The 19,507-nt window shown below is 64.6% G+C and overlaps 1 protein-coding gene across 1 annotated transcript in view; it reads right to left on the bottom strand.

Moving 5' to 3' along the window:
- Positions 1-5,657: 5,657 nt before the first annotated feature.
- Positions 5,658-19,507, bottom strand: part of SLC7A5 (solute carrier family 7 member 5) — a 30,931-nt gene continuing 17,081 nt past the window's right edge. Inside the window, exons 3-10 of the mRNA XM_082711545.1 lie at positions 13,679-13,784; positions 12,763-12,807; positions 12,319-12,442; positions 11,453-11,556; positions 11,095-11,191; positions 10,591-10,740; positions 8,806-8,983; positions 5,658-7,762 (exon numbers count right to left, since the gene is read on the bottom strand). Of these exons, the coding sequence (XP_082567671.1) occupies positions 7,707-7,762; positions 8,806-8,983; positions 10,591-10,740; positions 11,095-11,191; positions 11,453-11,556; positions 12,319-12,442; positions 12,763-12,807; positions 13,679-13,784 (860 nt within the window). The 3' untranslated portion in view covers positions 5,658-7,706. The remainder of the gene's footprint in view (positions 7,763-8,805; positions 8,984-10,590; positions 10,741-11,094; positions 11,192-11,452; positions 11,557-12,318; positions 12,443-12,762; positions 12,808-13,678; positions 13,785-19,507) is intronic.

Below are 19,507 nucleotides of genomic sequence, written 5' to 3'. Positions count from 1 at the left end.
CGAGCCCAGCCAGGCACCAGCCCTGTCATTCCCACGCAGCTCCCGGACACGCGACGGCTTCCACAGCCGCGCTGAAGGCCCCTAGCGCAGCATCCTGGGCCAGGCTCTCATGCTCGAAGCCACACGGGGAGCCCCGGCTTCAGGGTCCTGCGGCGTCCGGCAGCTCAGCCGGGCTCCACTGTCCCCCACGTCCAGAGGGAGGAGTGCCCCTGCTGACCGCCCTCCACACCCCTCCTGCCCCTCTGGGCCCTGCCCTGCGTGCGGATCGGCCTCTTGCTCCTGCCATGCTCAGACACGTGCCCGGGCAGGGAGGCTCCCCCCACAGCTGCTGCGTCTGTCCCTCAGAGTTCTCCCCACACCACGTGCTCTCGGCTCCTGAAGCAGGCCTGGGAAGTGGCCACCCTGTCAGGGACCCTCAGAGTGTCCTAGAGGGGACGGGGCAGGAAGGAGGAGTCAGAGACCACTTGTCTTATCCCTCACCACCTAAGAGATCACGGCTGGGGAAACGGAGCCTTGGAGAGGGGGCCACGTGCTCAAAGCTGCGTAGCAGGACAGCGGTGGGCCAGGACCCTCACAGATCCTGGGAGGACCGCCTACCCCATTCTATAGCTTTCATCTAAGCGTCTCCAGGAATCTCCGGGATCCAACATGTTCTTACACGTGAGCTATGAAAAGAAGCCAGAAGCCAATTCCCAACAACCCGGGAAAGCTGGGGGGTGGGGAGAGAAGGCTCTGTGTCTGGGGAGCAGCCGCAGTGAGCCTTGGAGGCGCACAGATGGGAGGACAGCAGGACTCAGCAGGCAGGAGGCAGGGAAGGGCAGCTCAGTGTGGAAATAGTGCGTGCAAAGGCCCTGAGGTGTGTCCCAGGCTCAGAACAATGTAGCAATGAGAGAAGGCCATCACGGGCCGGAATGCAGAGGGAGGGGGAGGTCGTCTGGCAACATTTAGATAAGTGGGCAGGTGGCCAATGTGCGAGGCCCTGGGAGCATTCGAGGAGGTGGGTCTCCGTGTCAGAGGCAGTAAAGTGCTTTATCCGGCACCTCTCGTGTTTGCTTCTGGCACCTTCCTGGTGTTCACGGAGGCAAGGGTAGAAGCGAGGAGCAAACAGGGCACAGGACAGAAACTGTGGCCTCCTCAGAGGATCCCACATCCCACAGATGGACTGACAGTAGCGCACCAGCCCCTCCAGGGCCGGCCGGCCGGCCTGAGAAGTCTAGCCGCTGGTCTTTCTGACTTTGGGGAACCAGGACTCGGGAAACCAGCGACCTGAACACCTCCGCCCTACCTAACCCTACCTCTCAGCTGGGACCCGCTGATCTAGCAATTCCCACCCCAGACCCGCCCCGCCCCCCACAGAAAACCGTGGTCTGGCCCTAGAGGTCAGATGGCCTCCTTTCATAAGAGCTCACACACTTGTCCTCCGTGAGTCTGGTCTGGACGTATCCTCCGGTGGATGGTGTGGCGCCCCCTTCCCTTCCCAAGAGCATCCGCTGGGGGCAGCGTGGGGGGCGGCACCTTTCCTTCCGGCCTTCCACAGGCGAGTCCGCTTCTAGCTCTTTCTCTCTGGACCCTGGGCGGCGCCCGTCAGAGCCCGCCGCTGACGCTATCACTGTCCCTCGTCGGTGGCCCCCGGTGTGCCCTGCCTCCTTCCGCAGAGGCCGTAAGGACCCCGGAATCCTGGGAAGAGAGCCGAGGAGAGGGCTGCGAACCTGCTTTCCATCCACACCTGGGGACCCCCGAGTGGCTCACATGTGCGTCCCGCAGCTGTTCCGGAAGATGCCGTGAGCGGAAGCGGTGGGAGGTCACGCTGGGCGGAGAGGACTGAGTCCCAGCCGGGCTCACACGCTCACCAGACCGAGGGCCTCCTCCCACTGTCACACGCGCTCTGGCCGCTGCCTCAGCGTCTGCATCCGTGAGACAGTCTGGGTGCAGCTCTCTGGCTTTCTGAGTTTGTGCTTCTGACCCATGGGAGCCTGGGGAGGCAGCCAGTTCCTGGGGCCATCTCTGTCCTCCGCCGACCGGTGTCAAGTCGCAACGAGTCAGGCCACCAGAAGCAAGTCCAGTCAGGGCTGACAGCCGCTCGGGGAGAAGGTGGAGGTGTCGGCCCGGGGTGACCTCCTGGGACGGCAAGCTACAGGTGTGAACCCTGGAGGTCATCCCAGCCGGGGCTCCATGACCTTCTCCTGGGCCGTAGCAAGGTCCCCAAGAGGTCATAACCCTCCCCACCCTGCCAAGGAGGCCTCATCAGGTTGGAAGCAGAGGTGCAGCCTCCACGAGAGTGGGTTTGCGGGGGGAGGAGCCCAGCCTCGGAAAGCGGGAGAAAGGTTCAAGGCACGGGTGACTCCCAGGACCTGCAAAGGGCTGAATCCTGGCCCTGTCCTCACAGGTGGGGGTGCGGATCCTGTGGTCTGCGGGCACATCAAGCAGGCACAGTGAGACCAAGGCAGAGCCCAGGCAGCCGCACGTCCAGGGCACACTTTAAAGACTGCGTACAAAGGGCGCAACCCTTCACAGCCCAATGAATTTGCACCCCCCAGATCACTACACAGAACAGTGTCTATGTCCCAGACAGCCTCTTGATTTGTAAAAGCTCATTCAGAAAGTATTGTTTTTGTGAATGGGTGAATGTCCGTGTGATTCAAGTCCCGCAAGGAGCAAAAGGGCGCAGGCGACAATCTCTTTTCCTGCCACACGCCCAGCCCCTCTGGTTCCCTACCTGGAGGTTCCCCGGGTTGGCTGATTCCCCGAGACTCTCCCCGAGATCTTCCAACCTCAGGGAAATGCATTTGTATACTCTTCCCGCCTTTTCTTTCTTTTTAAGATTTTATTTCATTTATTTGAGAGAGAGGGGGGACACAGGCAGGGGGAGTGGGAAAGGGAGGAGCAGGCTCCCCGCCGAGCAGGGAGACTGAGGTGCGGCTCGTCCCGCTGGGGTCATGACCTGAGCTGAAGGCAGATGCTCCGCTGGCTGAGCCGACCCGGCGTCCCTGTTTCCACCTTTTCAAACTGGTGGCGCCCGACCCACGTGGCGATGTGCTCTGTTCACAGGCTGTACCATTCACCACGTGAAGAGCCCGGTTCAGTGGTTCCCGGCACACTCACGGGGGTCGCGCCGCCACCGCCGCGGTCGAGGTGAGGACACACTTGTCCCTGCAGTCGGCTGCCTCAGCTGCATTGCCCTCCCGTGTGCTGGGAGCGGTCCCACGCCAGCTTCTGTGCATTCCCGGCCGCTGCTCCCCTGCGGGGCGTGTGCCTCTCAGTTCAGCCCTGAACGCTCATGACACGGGGGACTCCGCAGCCCCATGGGCCGGGCACAGGTCTGGCCTGTCCCCGGGGTACCGGCAAGCTCGTGGTCCCAGCCACCACAGCCCAGGCCTTCCAATTACAGTCTCTCCCTCCTCAGTCTGGACGTGGGTTTTATGTAACAAATCCCTCCCTGTGGGATGGCCGCCGTCCGCCAGGGACTGAGCGGAGCCCAGAAATCAGACAGCAGCCACTTCAATGGAAGGAGTCTGGACGCAATCCTACCTCCTACGGTGGATCCCTGAGAGCGAGGCGGAGCCGTCCACACAGACGGACCCGCAGCCTGGAGAGAGGTCGCCACGGGGAGAGGAACGGGACGGGGTGGCCGTCTGTCCAGGAACACCCTCCCACTGCCCCGGCTGCCCGTGGGCACTGAGCTGGGCCCTCCCGGAAGGCCAGGCAAGTGCTCCCGGATGACTGAAGTCAGCTGCCTGGTTGTTAACAGTCTGAGCGGCTTGTGAGGACAGGCAGTGGGCCCCGCTGACCTCGGGGTCAGAGATCGTCCACACGCCGCTTTCCCCACCTCAAGCCGGGGGCTGTTGAAGGGCTTCAGAAGGTGACCTCCCCGGGAGGGCCGGTGGGACCACACGTGGGCAGGGATAGACCTACGCCTTGACTCTGGGCCCCGAGCCCTCTTCTGGGGGGTGGGGAGAGCCTCCGGGGGGCCACGTGCCATGCTCCAGATACTGCACAGAGGCTGCTGAGGGAGAGGGAGCTGCTGGAGCCTTCTGTGCCCTCTTTGACCTGGACGGGGGAATGGGTAGAGGCTCGTTCTGTGAGTGACCTGCTCAGCCGGGCGCCGCAGGCATGTGTGCTGCAAACCTCTGACTTTTATCACCTGGCTGGGCTCCTGCTGGCGGAGAGAGAAGCTTCTGGGTCTTGCCTGAACTGGACCCCAGGTAGCGCAGAGGGCAGCACTCCGTGTTTGGCATGTGAGAATTCAGAGCCTTTGCTCTGCCGGGGGAAGGCGCCTGTGTCCCCAGCCACACCGCCGGCGCATGTGCGGCTGGTGCACGTGGTGGACGGTGCGCCTGCCTTCACGGGTGCCACGCTCACTCTCACGGTCTCTGGAGGCTGTTCCTTGGGGGTGTTGTGGGGCGGGGCAAGGATTTGCGGGACTCTGGAGCCCACAGAAGGGTCCTGTATTTGGGACACTCAGAAAGGGTCTTGTCTGGACGCACACACTCCCTCCCTGGGGTCCTCGGGCCCCCCAAGGCTCCCAAGCTCTCACACCTGGCCCTGAGGTCACCCCATCTCCTCCAACTTGGCTCAGAATCCCCATTTCCCTCGTCGGACCCCTATTTCCGCAGCCTGCGGAAACCCGACATCCACGGTGGTTGCGGCCAATTCCGCAGGCATGGGGAAACATCTCGCGGAGGCGGGTCTGACCCCCTCAGCCCCTCGCTAGTCTCCATACAAGCACCTGGAGAGGATTTCCCAGGAATTGGGGGCCAGCGAGGAGGGGATACCTAGTAGCACCCCCACCCCGCGGCCCTCTCTCCCTGCCCCCACCCCTCAGAGAAGAGCGGGGTCCATGGTGGTGGGCCGGCTTGCGAACCATCCTTCAGTGGAAGGACAGCTGTCCCCGGGCTGGGCCAGAGCCACAGGTTTCCCACCTGCTCCCCTGGCAAGGGATGTAGGATTTCTGTGCGCTCCTGGACGCATCAGGAGTTGAGTTTAGCGCGGCTCCCCGGAGCAGATGGGGGGGCGTCTGCAGGGTCAGCAGCTCTGGGCAGCCCTGCCCACACGGGGTCAGGAGGCCCTGGTGATCTCCGGTTGGATCGGGTCGCACGCCCCTCGCCGAGCCCGTCTGAGGAATGGGGCAGAATCCCTTCCCTGGGCACCCAGACCTGCAGTCCCAAAGTTCTGGTGTGGCCACCCCACGAAGCCCTTTTGACCCTGGCAGACCCTTGCCTGCCTGTCCTCCAGGCCCTGTTCCGACGCGGATGCTCAGAACGCAGCGTGTGGTCCGTGGGTCCGTGGAGAGAGCCGCAGCCCTCAGTCCTGCTCTGCTCCAGGGCCCGGCCTCCCTCCTAGCCCCAAGCTAGAGACTCGCCTGCCCTCTCGGTGCCGGAATGGCAGTAGCCACAGCTGCCTGCAGGCCGGAGGTCATACTCTCCCGCATTTTGACTGCAACCGCCCCTCCGAACTCCAGCTCAGTGCCCCCGGCCTCCTCCCGGGCCTTCACCGCCCATCCCAAGCCAGGGGGCTGCGGCCACTGTGGTCACATCTGCGAACGAACGAGGTGTGCCAACAGGTGTTCGATTGGCCACCCCCGTGGGGACAACACCAGGGTCATCCCCGCACCCAGGGTCTGGCGCCAAACAAAGGACACAGGAGACCATAAGCGGTACTTAAGATTCTGACCGTTTTTCTTTAAAAACCAACGAAAACCCCCCCCCACAAGATCCCCAGAACTCCCCACCAAGTGCAAAAGGTTAGCCACCGACGGGAAGAGAGACGTTAGCCACACACGCCGACCCGCAGCAGGCGCCCCAGCTGGGCTGACGTGGCCGCCAGGGCAGGGGTGGTCCTCAGCCCCGAGGAGAGATACACGAGGTGCCACAGCATCCTTTAAGTTAGTGACACGTTAGGACAGGAGAAAACAGCAGGTCCACGAACACACACTTGCTGCTTACGGCAGGGTGTGCTTTACAAGGAAAAAAAAAAAACAAAGCTGGACAGATGCGCGTGCCCGGGACGCTGTCAGCAGAGGGACAGGAGTTTCTGCCTCGGCCCAAGGCCGCCGTGGAAGCACCGCCTGGCGTCTGAGGGCAGGCGGGCCCCCCGGGGGCAGGGGCAACCATGCCCCGATTCCCCACACCCACCTGCAGGCCACCCCAGGAAGGCCCCCGTGGGCTCCCCGCACCCCGCCCAGAGCCAGCACTGTGCTCGGGCACAAAGCAGGTGGACAACAGGCCGACTTAGCCTCCCGGGTGGCTCAGGCTGCTCTGGGTCCTGGAGCCCAGACGGATGGCGGCAGGCTGCCCACGCCAAGCTCACGCGGCCCTTGGGCTACAGGCCGCACTGGCCCTGGCCGCCCCTGGGAAAGCACCACGGGCACCACAAAGACAAAAGCCCAAGGAGGCAGGGCAGCCCCAGGAGCAGGTGCAGGTGCAGGTGCAGGGACAGGAGCCCCAGCTTCGCAGCAATGGAGTCTGGCCTGGGAAGGGCCATGCAGGGGGGAGTGGGGGGCTCCCGCGCCAGGAGCCCCAGCCAGCCGCAGGCGCCTTCCTGGGGCTGGTTCTTCCGGCCCTGGGAGGAGACGGTCTCGAGGGCCTATCCGGCTAGGGAGCCCTTCAGCATTCCCCATCACGGCGTCTGCCATTCCTGCCAGGCCGCTTCTAGATTTCCAGAGCGAGTCTTTGCCCGGAAAACCTCTCGTTCAGTCCCGGCACCGGACTTGGAACAGCCCAGCGCCGTCCCGCGTGGTGCCTCCACTCCCATGGCGTCCAGGGCAGGACGCACGGAGCCGGAAGACCAGGCTGTCCCGGTGACTGGGTCTAGCCCAGATGCTGGCCCTGCTCTGCCGTCCCGGGGGGGGCACATGGGTGGGAGCCGGGATCGTCCGGGCACCCGTGACCTCTGCCCGGGCCCCCCCGCCAGCAGAGACACCAGGTGCAGGAACCTGCCTTCCACTGAGCTGGGGCTGGGGTTACTCTCGGAAAGCAGCTGTTCTAGTGACCTTCTCTCTTCTCTTCCGGGGGTCAGGGAGGGATCCACCCTTGGATCTTTAAGGCAAAGAGACTAAGTCCCAAGATTAGTTTTTGCTAAAGTCACTACATCTACAACAACAACAAAAGAAAGCCAAGTGTGCGGTCGGTCTGGGCTGCCGTCTGTCTGCCAGTGCAACTCGGAGGTCCGCACAGGGAGGCCGGAGTCTCGGTGGCTCTGCTCCTGGGCCTGGAGTGCTGGGGACTCAGGATCCCCCCTTCCTGGAAGCCTGTGCTGGGCCGGGCACCGCACCCCACCACACGCCCGGGGCCCTCGCAGGCAAGTCAAGCTGCAGGGGGCAGAGGGCAAAACTCTCACGATTCCCCTCATTTCTTTAGAAAATAATCATCTTAGTGGTGTCAACCTGACCCCAAATTTAAGTTAAAAAAATAACACAGATAAACAAAGGCTGGAAGGAGGAGCCCCAGCGGACGAACAGCCTGTGGTTGCTCGGGGCCCGGCCTCCTCTTGGCGCTACACTCGTGGAAGTGAAGACAGAAGTTCGCTTTCTGGGACTAAAGTCGTACCAGTCTGCACCGGGGCCCCAGCCCCGACCCGGTGGAGGGCGGGCGCGGGGCGCTCCGCTGAGCTGCCTGGATGACGGGTCCGGAGTCGCTTGTCAAGCGGGTGACGTGTTCCAGCACCGTCTTCGTGCCTTTTCTTTCCGGCAGCTTCTTGGTCCTTCCGGCTTACGTCTCCTGGGGCACTACCTGCATGAGCTTCTGGCAGAGGACTGTCGTGGAAACTGCGAGGGGCGTGGGGGACACGTGAGTTAGCTCGGCTACACTGCGGCTCGCCCCGTGCCCTGTGCCCCGTGGCCACAGCTCCCACAGCTGCACGAGCAGCCGGAGACCCGGAGTTCCTTCCGGAACCTCCGGATGCGCGCAGAGCTGCCCGGGGCCCGCGGGTCTCCCCGCTGTGGGGCTCCAGCCCGCACGCCAGCCAGGTGAGAGGCGCCTCAGCCTCAGCCCAGGTCCGAGCCCGGGGCTCCTCGGAGCCACAATGGGGTGGAGGGGGTGGGCATGGCCTCCTCGAGGTGATCGCCACTCGCAGGCTGGCCTGTACAGGGGCCTGGCCAACACCCGCTGCCGATGGCCTCTGCAAGCACTCATTTCCGGATGGAGGAGCTCCTGCTTCAAGCCCCCGGGGTGGCGTGTTCTGGAAAATGACGGACAGGGAGCCAATGGGCTGGGCTGGAAGCAAAGCTTCACCAAATGACCAGCAGGCCAGTCCCGGACAGAATGCAGAACCTGGCACTGGGTGACAAGGGCGCAGGCCCGCGGACGCCCTGACTTTCCTGAAGCCCGCCACATTCGATGTGATTTCAGTCACAGGCCTGAGCTTGGCTGGTGAAGGGAGCCCAGGACGGCACCCCGGGGTCCAACACTGTCCTTCTCTGCCTTTCTAGGTCAGCCGGCTGTGCTTAAGCTGGCGACAGACGGTGGGATTTCAGGACCTGGCCAATGCAGCCTGGTCCTCGGGAATCCCTTGTTCTGAGATTAGCAGGTGCCGAGCTGAGCGTCTTATCCCTGAGACACGTGGGCAAGACGCCACCGCCAAACACGCCATAGCTCCCCAAAGCTCCGTGAACGCCTCACTGCTGGCCCCAAAGCCAGGGCCTCACACACCTGTCACCGCCCCTGGCTGACCCTGGGCACTGGGCCCGTGGGAGCGCCTCTGCTCCCGGATGGGGGGGGTGTTAGACCAGAGCTGCAGACGGCCCTGCTCTGGGGTCTGGGGGAGCTGAGGCTGGCCCTGGGGCCCTGGAGTGTAGACAGAGATACTCACAGATGCCATGGAGAAGCCACTTGGGCTTGTTTTTCCACCAGACCCCGAAGAAGTAGACGGGCAGGCCGCTGAGGATTATGGTGAAGCCGATGCCACACTCCACGGGGGTCTTCCAGAAGGAGACCGCGATCAGGAAGAGGCAGGCCAGGATGAAGAACACCGGGAGGGCCAGGTTCACCTGGATGGGGACGGAGCAGGCACTGACACCAGCTGCTGCGCCCCCACCTCCCACCCCACACCCCCACTGCCTGCCGCCCCGAGGCCCGTCCACCCTGCCAAATGCACACCCTCGCCGGAGGCGTCTTTTCCCTTGGGACCCCCACCCCCGGGTACCCCCTGCATCCCCCGCTCCCAGCCACTCTGAGCCACTCCTGCGTCGCTGGGTCGTGGCCGAGCTCAGAGCAGCTCTGGCCTCTGGGGCCTGTTCTGGCCTTAGCCTCCACGGGCTCCGACCCACACGGTTCTGAGTCGGCAACGGGGGGCTCCACCCGGCCTCAGCGTGGGGCCACGCAGGAGCTGCTCCGAGCACAGAGCGCAGACACAGCCAGGTCGGGCCCTTGAGGCTTCCCAAGGTCAGGGAAGGTCAGCCTCCTGGTTCCATCCCAGGGTGGAGCCTGGCTCAGCCCCTGACCCGCGGTCACCCAAGGGAGGGGCCCGGTGCTTCTGGGAAGACCGTGGCCGCCCACGAATCCCATAGCAGTACCCGCCTCCTCAGAGAGTCCTTTGTGGGCAGGTGGGCTGTGGTCTGTGCCCCACTGGCGCGCGGCCCACACACAGTGTTCAAGGCCACAGAGCTGCGGCCACGCCCACAGCTGGCAGCCGCTCTGGGACTCCCACCCCGCGTCTGCCCCCCGAGCCCCCGGCAGGCTGTCTACACACCAGCGTCTACACGCTGGAAGAAACTCTCGAGCGTGAGGGACAAGCCAAGGGCCCCCCTCGGCCCACGGGTCATGCCGCCCTGGCCACCTGGCCCCAGTGGGGTAGCGCCCCCCACCACAAGCGAGGGCCGACTGATCCCGGGCACTGAGGTTGCCTGTGTCCCCCCAGAAGAGCCCGTCCCAGGCCCCGCTAGGCTCTCTGCCAGAGAGGAGGCTCATGGACAGGTGCCCACTGCGAGGACCGTGCACCAGCACGAGCCAGACGAGGGACAGGAGCTGCCGGCTGGCGGCTGCCCAATGGCCACGACAAGAGGGTTGGGGCCATGGCTGACGTGCTCACGGGGCCTTCATGGCTGCCCTCCTGGGAGAGACAGTGTCGCCCTTGGGAAGCTGTACCCGAGGCCTGAGCAGACAAGGACCAGCACCCTGCTTCCTCCTGGGACGGCCACGGCCAGGGCAGGCGCCTCCACCCACACCCCAGCTGGTCTCCCCTGCCACGCTGGGGTCCGTCTTCCCAGGCTGGTTGGGGCCTCTCCTGCCCCTGCCCTGCGGCGCTGGGCACCCCCACATGCCAGGTGGGGGTCTCACTTATCGCTCTGCCCTCCCTGGGACAGTAGCTCTCGGGCACATGCGGTCTGATTTGTTCAGTGGCGAACCACTGCACCAGGAAGCGCGCGGTCGGCCCCAGGGTTCCCGGTTACGGCCACGACGTGAACTAGCTCCCTGTCTAGCTCGGAAGCACGTGCACAGAGATCTGACGCTGGCCTCGCGGGATTCCGGAGAGAGTGCCCTCACCCCTGGTTGGTGAAGGGAAGGCGGGGGACGGCCACCTGCCTGGCCACAGGCCACTAGGCACAGAGCCACCAGAGCCACGTGGCTGTGGAGCCCCGGCCGGAGGGCCGCTCACCTTGATGGGCCGCTCCAGCTCAGGCTTCCGGTAGCGGAGCCACAGCATCCCGGCGATGGCCAGGGCCACGCAGAGCCAGTTGAAGAAGCTGAAGAAGTTGATGACGGAGAAGATGTCTCTGGAGAAGGCGTACAGCAGCGTCATGATGCACTGCGAGCAGAGCAAGGCCGGGCTGGGACACGAGCACACGCGGAGCGCGTGGGCCGCCCGCGGACACCCCCTCCCCACGGACACCGCGCGGGACTCCCGGGAGGAGCCCACGCGCAGCCGGCTCCGACACCCCCGCCCACACGCTTCCACACCGTTCCCACGCCTTCCGGTTCACAACTACTATGTGTAATTTTTGGAACTAAAAACTCAAAAAGAAAAATGTACTAAGTGTGACGTGAGGAAGCACTCGTGCTAATTATTCGTGTCTCCGCGTCAGCCAGCATGCAGCCTGCAGACAGCACGCGAAGCCGGACAGACGGACGGAGGACGGCGCGGACGGCGCGGCCCGCTTACCGTGAAGACGAGGGACGGCATGGGCGTCAGGAGCTGGGGGTGGATCATGGAGAGGACGGAGGGCAGGTGGCCCTCCCTGGCCCCCACGAAGAACAGCCTGTGGACGTAGGAGCAGGCGCTCAGCCCCTTCCCCACACCCCCCCGGGCAGGGCAGGGAGTGGAGAGGGCCCAGGCCCAAGCACCAGGCTCCCTGCGGGGCTTCCCCGCATCCTCGAGGGGCGCAGCTGGCCAGGGCTTCGAAATGAACGCAAGGAGGAGTCCAGAAGGACACGGTTGGGTCCCCTCTAGCTGGGGGCCGCGGGAAGAGGGGACGCGGGGGGTCCGGGTGGGGGACGCGGCAGCCCGGGTGGGGGCTCACCGAGAGGACGTGAAGAGGGACCCGTTGACGGAGCCGAAGCAGGACAGGCCCACGAAGACCGGGATGATCCAGGACATGACGCCCAGGTGGTAGGTCCCGAAGTCCTAGGCAGACGGGGAGCGGGAGCCCCTCAGCCCCAGGGCCCCAGCCCGGCACCCCCAGCTCTCCGCCCGGACAACAGGCCACGCGGCCGTCCTCACAGCCGGGCCTGGCACGCTTCTGCCTGCACAGCTTCCCACGGGCTCAGTGTGAGAGGTCTGCACTGGGGTCTGGACCTTGGGGACAGCCCCAGGGACAGGACCTAGGTCAGCACGGGGCGCTGCGCCTCAGTCCTCATCTGTACCCTCAGGTACCTGTCCCCCCCGCAGGACACCGGGGGTCCCTGGGCACGGTGTCCCCACATCAGCACATCCGCTCAGGGAAAGGAGTGCGGCTGTCTCTGGCTGGGCCCCCAGCGCAGTCCCGCTGCCCAAGAGCAGAACTGGGTGTTTACTCAGAAGAAGGGGTTGTGTGTTGCCACAGCTCAGTCCACCGGGTCTGGGGGCCACCTCTGCTGGGCCTGGGAATGGCACATCCAATAAGCCCAGGGTCCACAGCGCCCGTGCAGGAGGCTCAGGCTCCCAGCAGCTCCGCTCTGTGCTCAGGGCTGCAGGCGTCACTCACGGGGGACTCACCCCTCCCCCACGCCCAGACCCACACCTGGCCTGGGGGAGGCCGGGCCCTGGCGTGTGGCAGACCCCAAGTCTCAGGGGGACCCAGGGTTGAGGGCCAGCACCCACTCTTTCCGGGGGTTGGCAAAGCGTCACTCAACCCTCCCGAGGAGGGTGCGGTTTGCAGGGGCCTGGTCTGCTCGGATGGCATCTTACCACGGCCACGGCCTCCGACGTCAGCATCTGCTCTGTGGACAGCGTGGTGAAGTAGGCCAGGTTCGTCAGCACGTACACCAGGGTGACGATGGGGAGGGAGATGATGATGGCCAAGGGCAGGTTCCTGCACGGAAGGGGAGGTAGACATCATCCAAGGGCGGCCTGGCGGCCTTCCCTCACTGCACGGGGAAGGTGGCCGCCAGCACTTGGAAGGTGCTGGAAACTGGCAGGCGGCGGTGGCGGGAACCTGGGCCAGGGATTGAGCCGCTCCAGCCCTGGGCCCGTGGGGGAGCCCGGTTCCAGGTCACACGGCCACCGTGAGGACGGTACCCCGCCCCCGCGACCCTCCTGCCCCTCCAAGGCCGGCCAGGGGCTGGCTCTGAGACATAACCAGGCTCCCTCCCCTCTCACGTTACAGCAACACAAGTCTGTGCGTGCTTGTACCTGTAGGGATTGATCATCTCCTCCGTGACAAAATTCAAGTAATTCCTAGAATTGAGAGCAGAATTTCACCACCCGTCCCTCACACAGCGCTTAGGGAAAACAACACCGACCCCAAGGGAGCCACTCCAGGCTGTTCCGGACCCGCGCAGTGGGGATCCCCAAGCCATGTGCGGGGCCCCCCTGGTGAGCCGCAGGGGCCCCGGGTCCCGAGGGAAGTCAGCACTGCCCACCCCCAGGGCCTGTCCTCCAGTGCAGTCTGTTGCCCCGCCCCGGGCAGCGAGCACCATCTCTGAGGCAGGGGGGACACCCCATGCACCTCGCCCCACACAGACCCGCTGCGTGCACAGCTCTTCCCGTCCACTCCGAGCACGCATGGGCAGGCTCAGGGGCCACCTGAAGTGCTGCCCCCCATGGGCTTCCGTGTCTGCAGGGAAAGTGCTGCCACATTGAGGTGGTTCCAAGGCCTCCCTGGCTGCTACCTGACCCTTTCCGGCACCTTCTGTGCCTGCCCACCCACCGCCGCCACTCATGTGGCTCAGGACAGCCTGCCCCAAGAGTAGAGGCCACGGCTGGGGACCCAAGGGGACAGAAGGCATCAGCCAGAGCTGCAGGCAGGTACCTCGCTCCTGGTGGGGAGCGGTCAAGACGACCAAGCCCAGCGCCTGGCGCCCGAGCGCTCCACGTGGGTCAGCAGAGGCCGCCTACAGGAAGCAGGCTCGCTGTGAGCAGTGCCCAGAGCTGCGCGGACGCATGTCGGTGCCTCTCCGGGGCGCGCGGGGCCAGCAGTAGCTCCACAGCCTTGGCTGCATTCCCCAGAACTGCCCGTGGGCGGCCAAGAAACCTGATTTCTGGACACCTGGGGGCCCACCCAGCCCGTGTGTCCCAAACCCAGAGACCCTGACATTCTAGAACCTACCATCCCCCGTAGGCAAAGAGTCCACTGTACAACGCCAGCACGATGTTCCCCACGTCCAGCTTGGTGCCCTCAAACGAGAACTTGGGATCCAGATTGGACACGTCACCTGGCAAAGGCCGGACAGACAGAAAGGAATGCCGGGTTAGAGAGCACTGCAAGGAGGTCACACCGCAACTTCTGGAATGTTCCTGGAGCAAAATTCAGTCACAAACAGAAACACTGGGTGAAGGCTTTCCATGGCAGCAAACTGGATGCACCTGCTGCACAGCCTCGCCAGTGCTCCCACGCTCACGCTCGGGCTAGGAGCAAGCAGGTACAGGGGACCCGGGGGACGGGCCTCCAAGACGCCCCTCGAGCGGGAGGCAGTGCTACAGACCGTCGATCACTCTAAGCCCCGGACTAGGCGCTGAGGGGCGGGACGCCCACGAGCGGAGGCACATGTGCGCCCACCTGCAGTTCACTGGGGCAGAAGGGGGGCTGGTCAGCCCAGGTCATCTCGGAGGACACCCCCACAGAGCCCGTGACACAAGCCCCAGGTCAGGGACACCTGGGCTGCAGTCTTGGCGCCGAGGATCTCAGGCTGCTGACCCTAGAGCCAGGTTCCTCGCGGTGGGACAGTGTTCACAGCGGGACCTGGTGGCCAAGCATCAGCAGGAAACTTCTCACGGGTGACACCGATGTGTCCCTGGAACCTGCCCACCCCAGAGATGGTGACAGTACGTGATGGGGCTCTGAGGGCCGGCCCCTCCCGGACAGCCATCCCTGGGGGCATCGCGGCCTTGGTGTCCGCCCAGACAGACGACAGCAGGGCCCGGCGGGGCTCCGTCCACCTCTCTGCAGACCGTTTCCACCGGGAGTGGCCCGGGGGTCCTGATGTGCGGTCACACCGCCCCAGTGTCCGCCCCGTCCTCCTGTGGCTTCTCTGCTGGGTCCCCCCTCTATCTTACTGGGACGCCCGTCACTGGATTTAGGGCCCGTCCCAAACCAGGATGGTCCTGTCTCACACTTCCCCTCAAATACAACCGCGACGACCCTTTCTCCACAGGGGTTTGGGTCCACCACCCACAGTGGCACACATGAAGGGGAATGGGGGTCTTGGGGGGGACCCTGGCTATCAGGCTCTTTCTGATGCTCCGGCCCAGAACCACCTGCCCCGTAACAAGGGACCAGCCTGCCCATGAGCCCCATGCTTCTCCAGTGCTCCCAAAGCCCCGGCTCTGGGGACACAGGACATGGCCAGTCACTCCGCCCACCCAGCTGAGGCCACCTGCAAGGCACACACAGCTGGGGTCGGGACTGCACTCTTGGTCGGGTGTGGACAGCTCGTTTGTTCGGGGACGTTTCTCACAGAGTCCTTATGGCTCTGCCTATGAAGGCCCATGTTGCTGCCAGCTAAGAAGCCATTGGTCCAGGCACCGCGGGGTGAGGCAGGGATGTGGCCCCAGCCCAAAGCCAGGATCTGCAGACCGCCCAGGAGCCCAAGGTCTCCCCCACCCCCCACCAGGGGCCTCAGTCACCCCAGGAACAGGTCACAAGGACAGCAGGGGAGGGGGCTCGTGGAGGGACTGAGGAAGGGAGCTGCTGTCACACCCTGTCACCCCACCGGGAGAAGCGCTTCAGAGCAGCTCCCCCTCCTCTGTGTTCCGGACTCCGCCCTCAGCCTTGTTCGCTGACCCCACAGGTGTCAGGGGGGACCTGGCCGAGGTCTCAAGATAGACTGCTTGGCCCCAGGGCAGCCAACCCCTCACCCCCTGCCCGCGTGTAACCGGTCTCGGAGGCCCTTGCAGGTCCGAGGACTGCCTGGTCACAGGGTGGGCAGCAGGCTGGGTGGGGGCCGTGCTGAGAGCAGGCTCCGGACGGCACACCTTTCATTCAACAGCACCCAGGAGAGTGCCCGGGGCCCCCCGCGGCTCCCTCCTGTCGGCGCCCACAGAAAGGCTCTGCCACACACCCCACGTCTGCAGAGCTCCACCACACCCCCCGGCCTTGGCCCCGTGCTTCTGCTGGCTGGCAGCCGGGGACACAGAGGCTCAGGCCACCTGCCCCTGGATCCCCACAGTGGGATCTAGGACCACGACGGGGGACTCCCTTCTGGGGACCGCGTGTGCAGTCCACACCACCCGACACCTCCTGGAGGTGCCCCTAAGAGCCTGGGGGAGCCCGCTGAGACCACCCTCCCTCCGAAGGAGCTTGCGAGGGCCACAGGTCCCCAGAGCCGCTTCTGGAGCACGGGAGGCTTTGCAGAAGGACCCCTCACATGTGGTGCACGGCGTCTGGAACCCAAGACTGTCTCACAAACCTGCCCCTCTTCCTACTAGAACATACGCACATGTGTCACGTGTGGTTCAAACTACGGATCTTCCCTCCGCTGTGACGCAGATGCGCGGGCAGGTGCATTCGTTAGAACCCCCCCCCCAAGGTAGTGACACTGTGCACACACATGCGGCTCGGAGACACTCCATGCAGAGGTCACTTTTGGGGGCCAGCACCCGGCCTGTACAGGAAGGGGGACATGTGGGCGCTCAGGATTCCTGGCAACCGCGGGTGCAGGGCCGGGACGGGGACAAAGTTCAAGGTGGGACCTGCGGCCTGTGGTCTGCAGGTGAGAACCAGGTGCTTTCAGCCCTCAAAGTCCGCGCAGCCGTGACGTCCTCCTCATGTGCCACTCCCGCTATGGCCACCAGCTCCAAGGTGGCACACGGACACACTGTCGTCTCCCCGAGATGGTCACGCAGCGACTGGGACTTCCTGACATTCGACAGTTTTTTCTGGGATCTATAGCCTGATTTTGCAGAGTCTGCGAGTCCGAGGAGATGCTACTGCTCTGACCAAACACAGATGACAGTCTCACTGGGGACCTTGGCCAGCCCCCCCCTAACAGCCCACAAAGATTTTTCCTCCTAGGACAAGTGTGGGGGGCCATCTGCTACGACCGCCCTTGGCCATCTGAGACCTCACTTCCTGCCTGCGAAGTGCCTAGGGTCCCTCGGAGGAGAGCAGACATCAGGCTCACAGAGGGACTGCACACCCGGATCCTTCAGTGTCCCCAGATCCGGCTTCTTTCCTGGTGCAGAGGTTTTGGGGCAGGTGGGGGGCAGCTGGCAAAGCTCTGCCAAGTATTCGGCTCCTGCTCCTGGCCGCCAACCCACCCTTGGCCGAGTTCCTCGGGGCTGTCACGCCCCCTGCCACCCTCTCTAGATGCAGTGTGTCCCACTGCACATCGGGGACAGAGGAAGGGGCCTGACAGGGACCTGTCCTGAGTGGGCGCTGTGCATGCACCCCCGGCAGGGCTCCCGGCTTTGTTCAGACTCAGACTGCGCTGGACGCCAGCCCAGAAGGGAAACCCGCAACTACTCCAGGCTCCTGACCCAACGCTGGCCAAGCACGCTGCCCCCTCCTTCTTGGCGGGCACCAAGGAGCAGGCACTGGGTCTGTGGTTCCACGTGCCCCGTGGCCGGGGTGGCCGCTCGGGGACAGTGGCCACGCCCACCCTTGCCATCCTGGTGTCCTGCTGGGGCTGGAGCCTGAACAGCAGGGGGTCTTCGGGGAGGCCTGGCAAGCTGGCAGGAGGGCCCGCCTGTGCGTCTGGCCCTCCTGCCCGTCTCCACCAGCTCCAGCCGGAGGCGGGTGAGGCGGCCACTCTGCCGTGTCGGGATGTGTGTTAGCAGCTACGCACGGCCGCAGCAGGGGTGAGCGAGGGTGCAGCGTGGAAGAGACATGGGGACCCTGTGTGGTCTCAGCACCACCCCCACCACCGCCAGCAGCAGCGGGGCACGTGTGGCAGTGTCTGGAGATGCGAGCTGGTCAGGGCCGGTGCGGGCTGTCTGGTAGGGGAGCAGGCAGCACCAGTCAGCAGGCTCGGACGTGAGCACAGCTCCCCCAGACGGCAGTGACACAGGGCGACTGTGCCCACGAGATGGGTGACCAATGCTTGCCCACGGGCGCCGCTCCCACTGCTAGCGCAGACGCGTGGACTGTGCCGGGCCCCCAGACGGGGGTGGGGGGATCCTCAGACACAGACGAATGATGATGGTCCTCCAGGGCCACCATGTGCCAAGCTACCCGATCCCCCTTGCAGACCGGGGTAACGGGGGTGGGAAAGATCAAGGCCTCAGGGAGCAGCTGTCTGGGAAAGCCCAAAGCTCCGTGTCCCACAGACACAGCCACAGGAAGCAGCAGCTCTGTGCACGTGGGGGCAGACGTGGTCCTTCCTCGCACTGGGGGAATGTGCCCTCCAACTGCTGTGCTAGGAGGACCAGGGCTACCCACAGTGCCTGCGTCCCCTGAGACCTGGCCTCTGCGAGGGGGGAAGGTTTGGTCAGACGCTCACCGTGGCTTCTCCAGGGCACCGGGAGCCTGTCTATGCCGCAATCTGGAGATGGGCAGTTGGGGGCAGCGGCAGAGAATCCCAGAACCTCAGGATGGCCCCACCCCTTCGCCATGCTTTCCCACAGGGAGAGCAGCCCTGGGGCACCCCTCCTGGGATGGGGACACTGTGAGAAAGCCAGCCCCAAACTGGGAAACTTCCACCATGCCGGAAGCTTCTGCTTCTTTTCCCACTTGATCCCTCCGGGGCTCTGCGGGGCGGTCACTGACATCACGAGACGTGAACAGGGTCCCCCAAGAACTGTTAACCCGGCACGTCCGAACGTGACCTGGTTGGAAGACGGACTGAAGATGAGGACCAGAGATCACGGATGAGGGCAGGCCCTGAAGCCTCCCCAGTGTCCTTGCAAGACACCGAGACCCAGGAATGGGGCAGGGATGAGACCGAGATGGCCGAGTGCCACAGCCGCCAGAAGCTGGAACAGACGAGGAGGGACCCCCCCTCCCCAAACAAATTTCAGAGAGAGTACGGCCTTGTGTTTGGACTTCCGATCCCCAGAACCACGAGGGGACAACAGGACACCGTCTGCAGACAGACCGATGGGCCTCACTCTGTGGAGGTCAGATGCCTGGTCTCCACTCTGTGCCTCACGGGCGTGGCTGGGACAAGCTGTGGCCTTGGGTCCCGCCTTTGCCATCACCGGTCAAGTAAATGGTGTTCGGCCTCAGGCTTCTGCTCTGTAAGACGGGCTGCCCCGTGTGGGGCCGTGGGGCCTCAGCGCGGTCCCGCCTGGCCAGTGGGCTGTGTGTGACTGGTGCCCTTCGGGCTTGGGCAGAAAGCACCGTGATGGGTCTGACTCCAGCCAGAGCCCAGCGCGCAGGAGCGGAGGCTTTCCGCAGCCGGCTCTCGGGCTCCTCTCTCCCATGTCCCCACCCCGGAGGGACGTGTCTGGCATGCGGTGCTGTCCTGTCTCTGCCTGGTGTCTGGGAACGGTGCTGCGGCAAGAATCCGGGTTTGGGAGGCTGGTTGGTGCTTCTTCACCTGGCCAGCGTCTGTCCCTGGGACCCTCTTTAGACCCTCAGAGGGATGGGCTCCTTGGCCTCAAGATCTGCTTCAAACCTCAAATCCCAGTTGCAAAGGGGCCTCTCCCCACTGAGCATGCTGCGGGAGACCTCTGAGAAGCCAGTGTGCCCAGCATAGGCCTCCAGGGCTGCCACGGCCCAGGGCACGGGCAGGTAGAGGGCTGCGGCGGGAGAGCCCCGACCTGGCTTTCAGGCTGGAGGGCACGAGCAAAGCACGTGATGGCCAGTCTGTCCCGATTCCGGACGCTGACTCAGTTCAGATGCGCGAGGGCCCAGGGGAAAGGCCTCCAGTAAAAGTGACCAAAGAATGGGGCGCCGGGGGGGCTCAGTGGGTTGAAGTATCAGACTCGTGATTTCGGCTCAGATCTTGATCTCAGGGTCGTGGCACAGGGCCCGACAACAGGCACCACGCTTGGGGGA

This window comes from Mustela nivalis (assembly GCF_964662115.1).
Source record: "Mustela nivalis genome assembly, chromosome: 18".
NCBI classification, from domain to species: domain Eukaryota; kingdom Metazoa; phylum Chordata; class Mammalia; order Carnivora; family Mustelidae; genus Mustela; species Mustela nivalis.
Note: the sequence above shows the minus strand (reverse complement) of the source record. Positions and strands in the feature narration are given on the sequence as shown.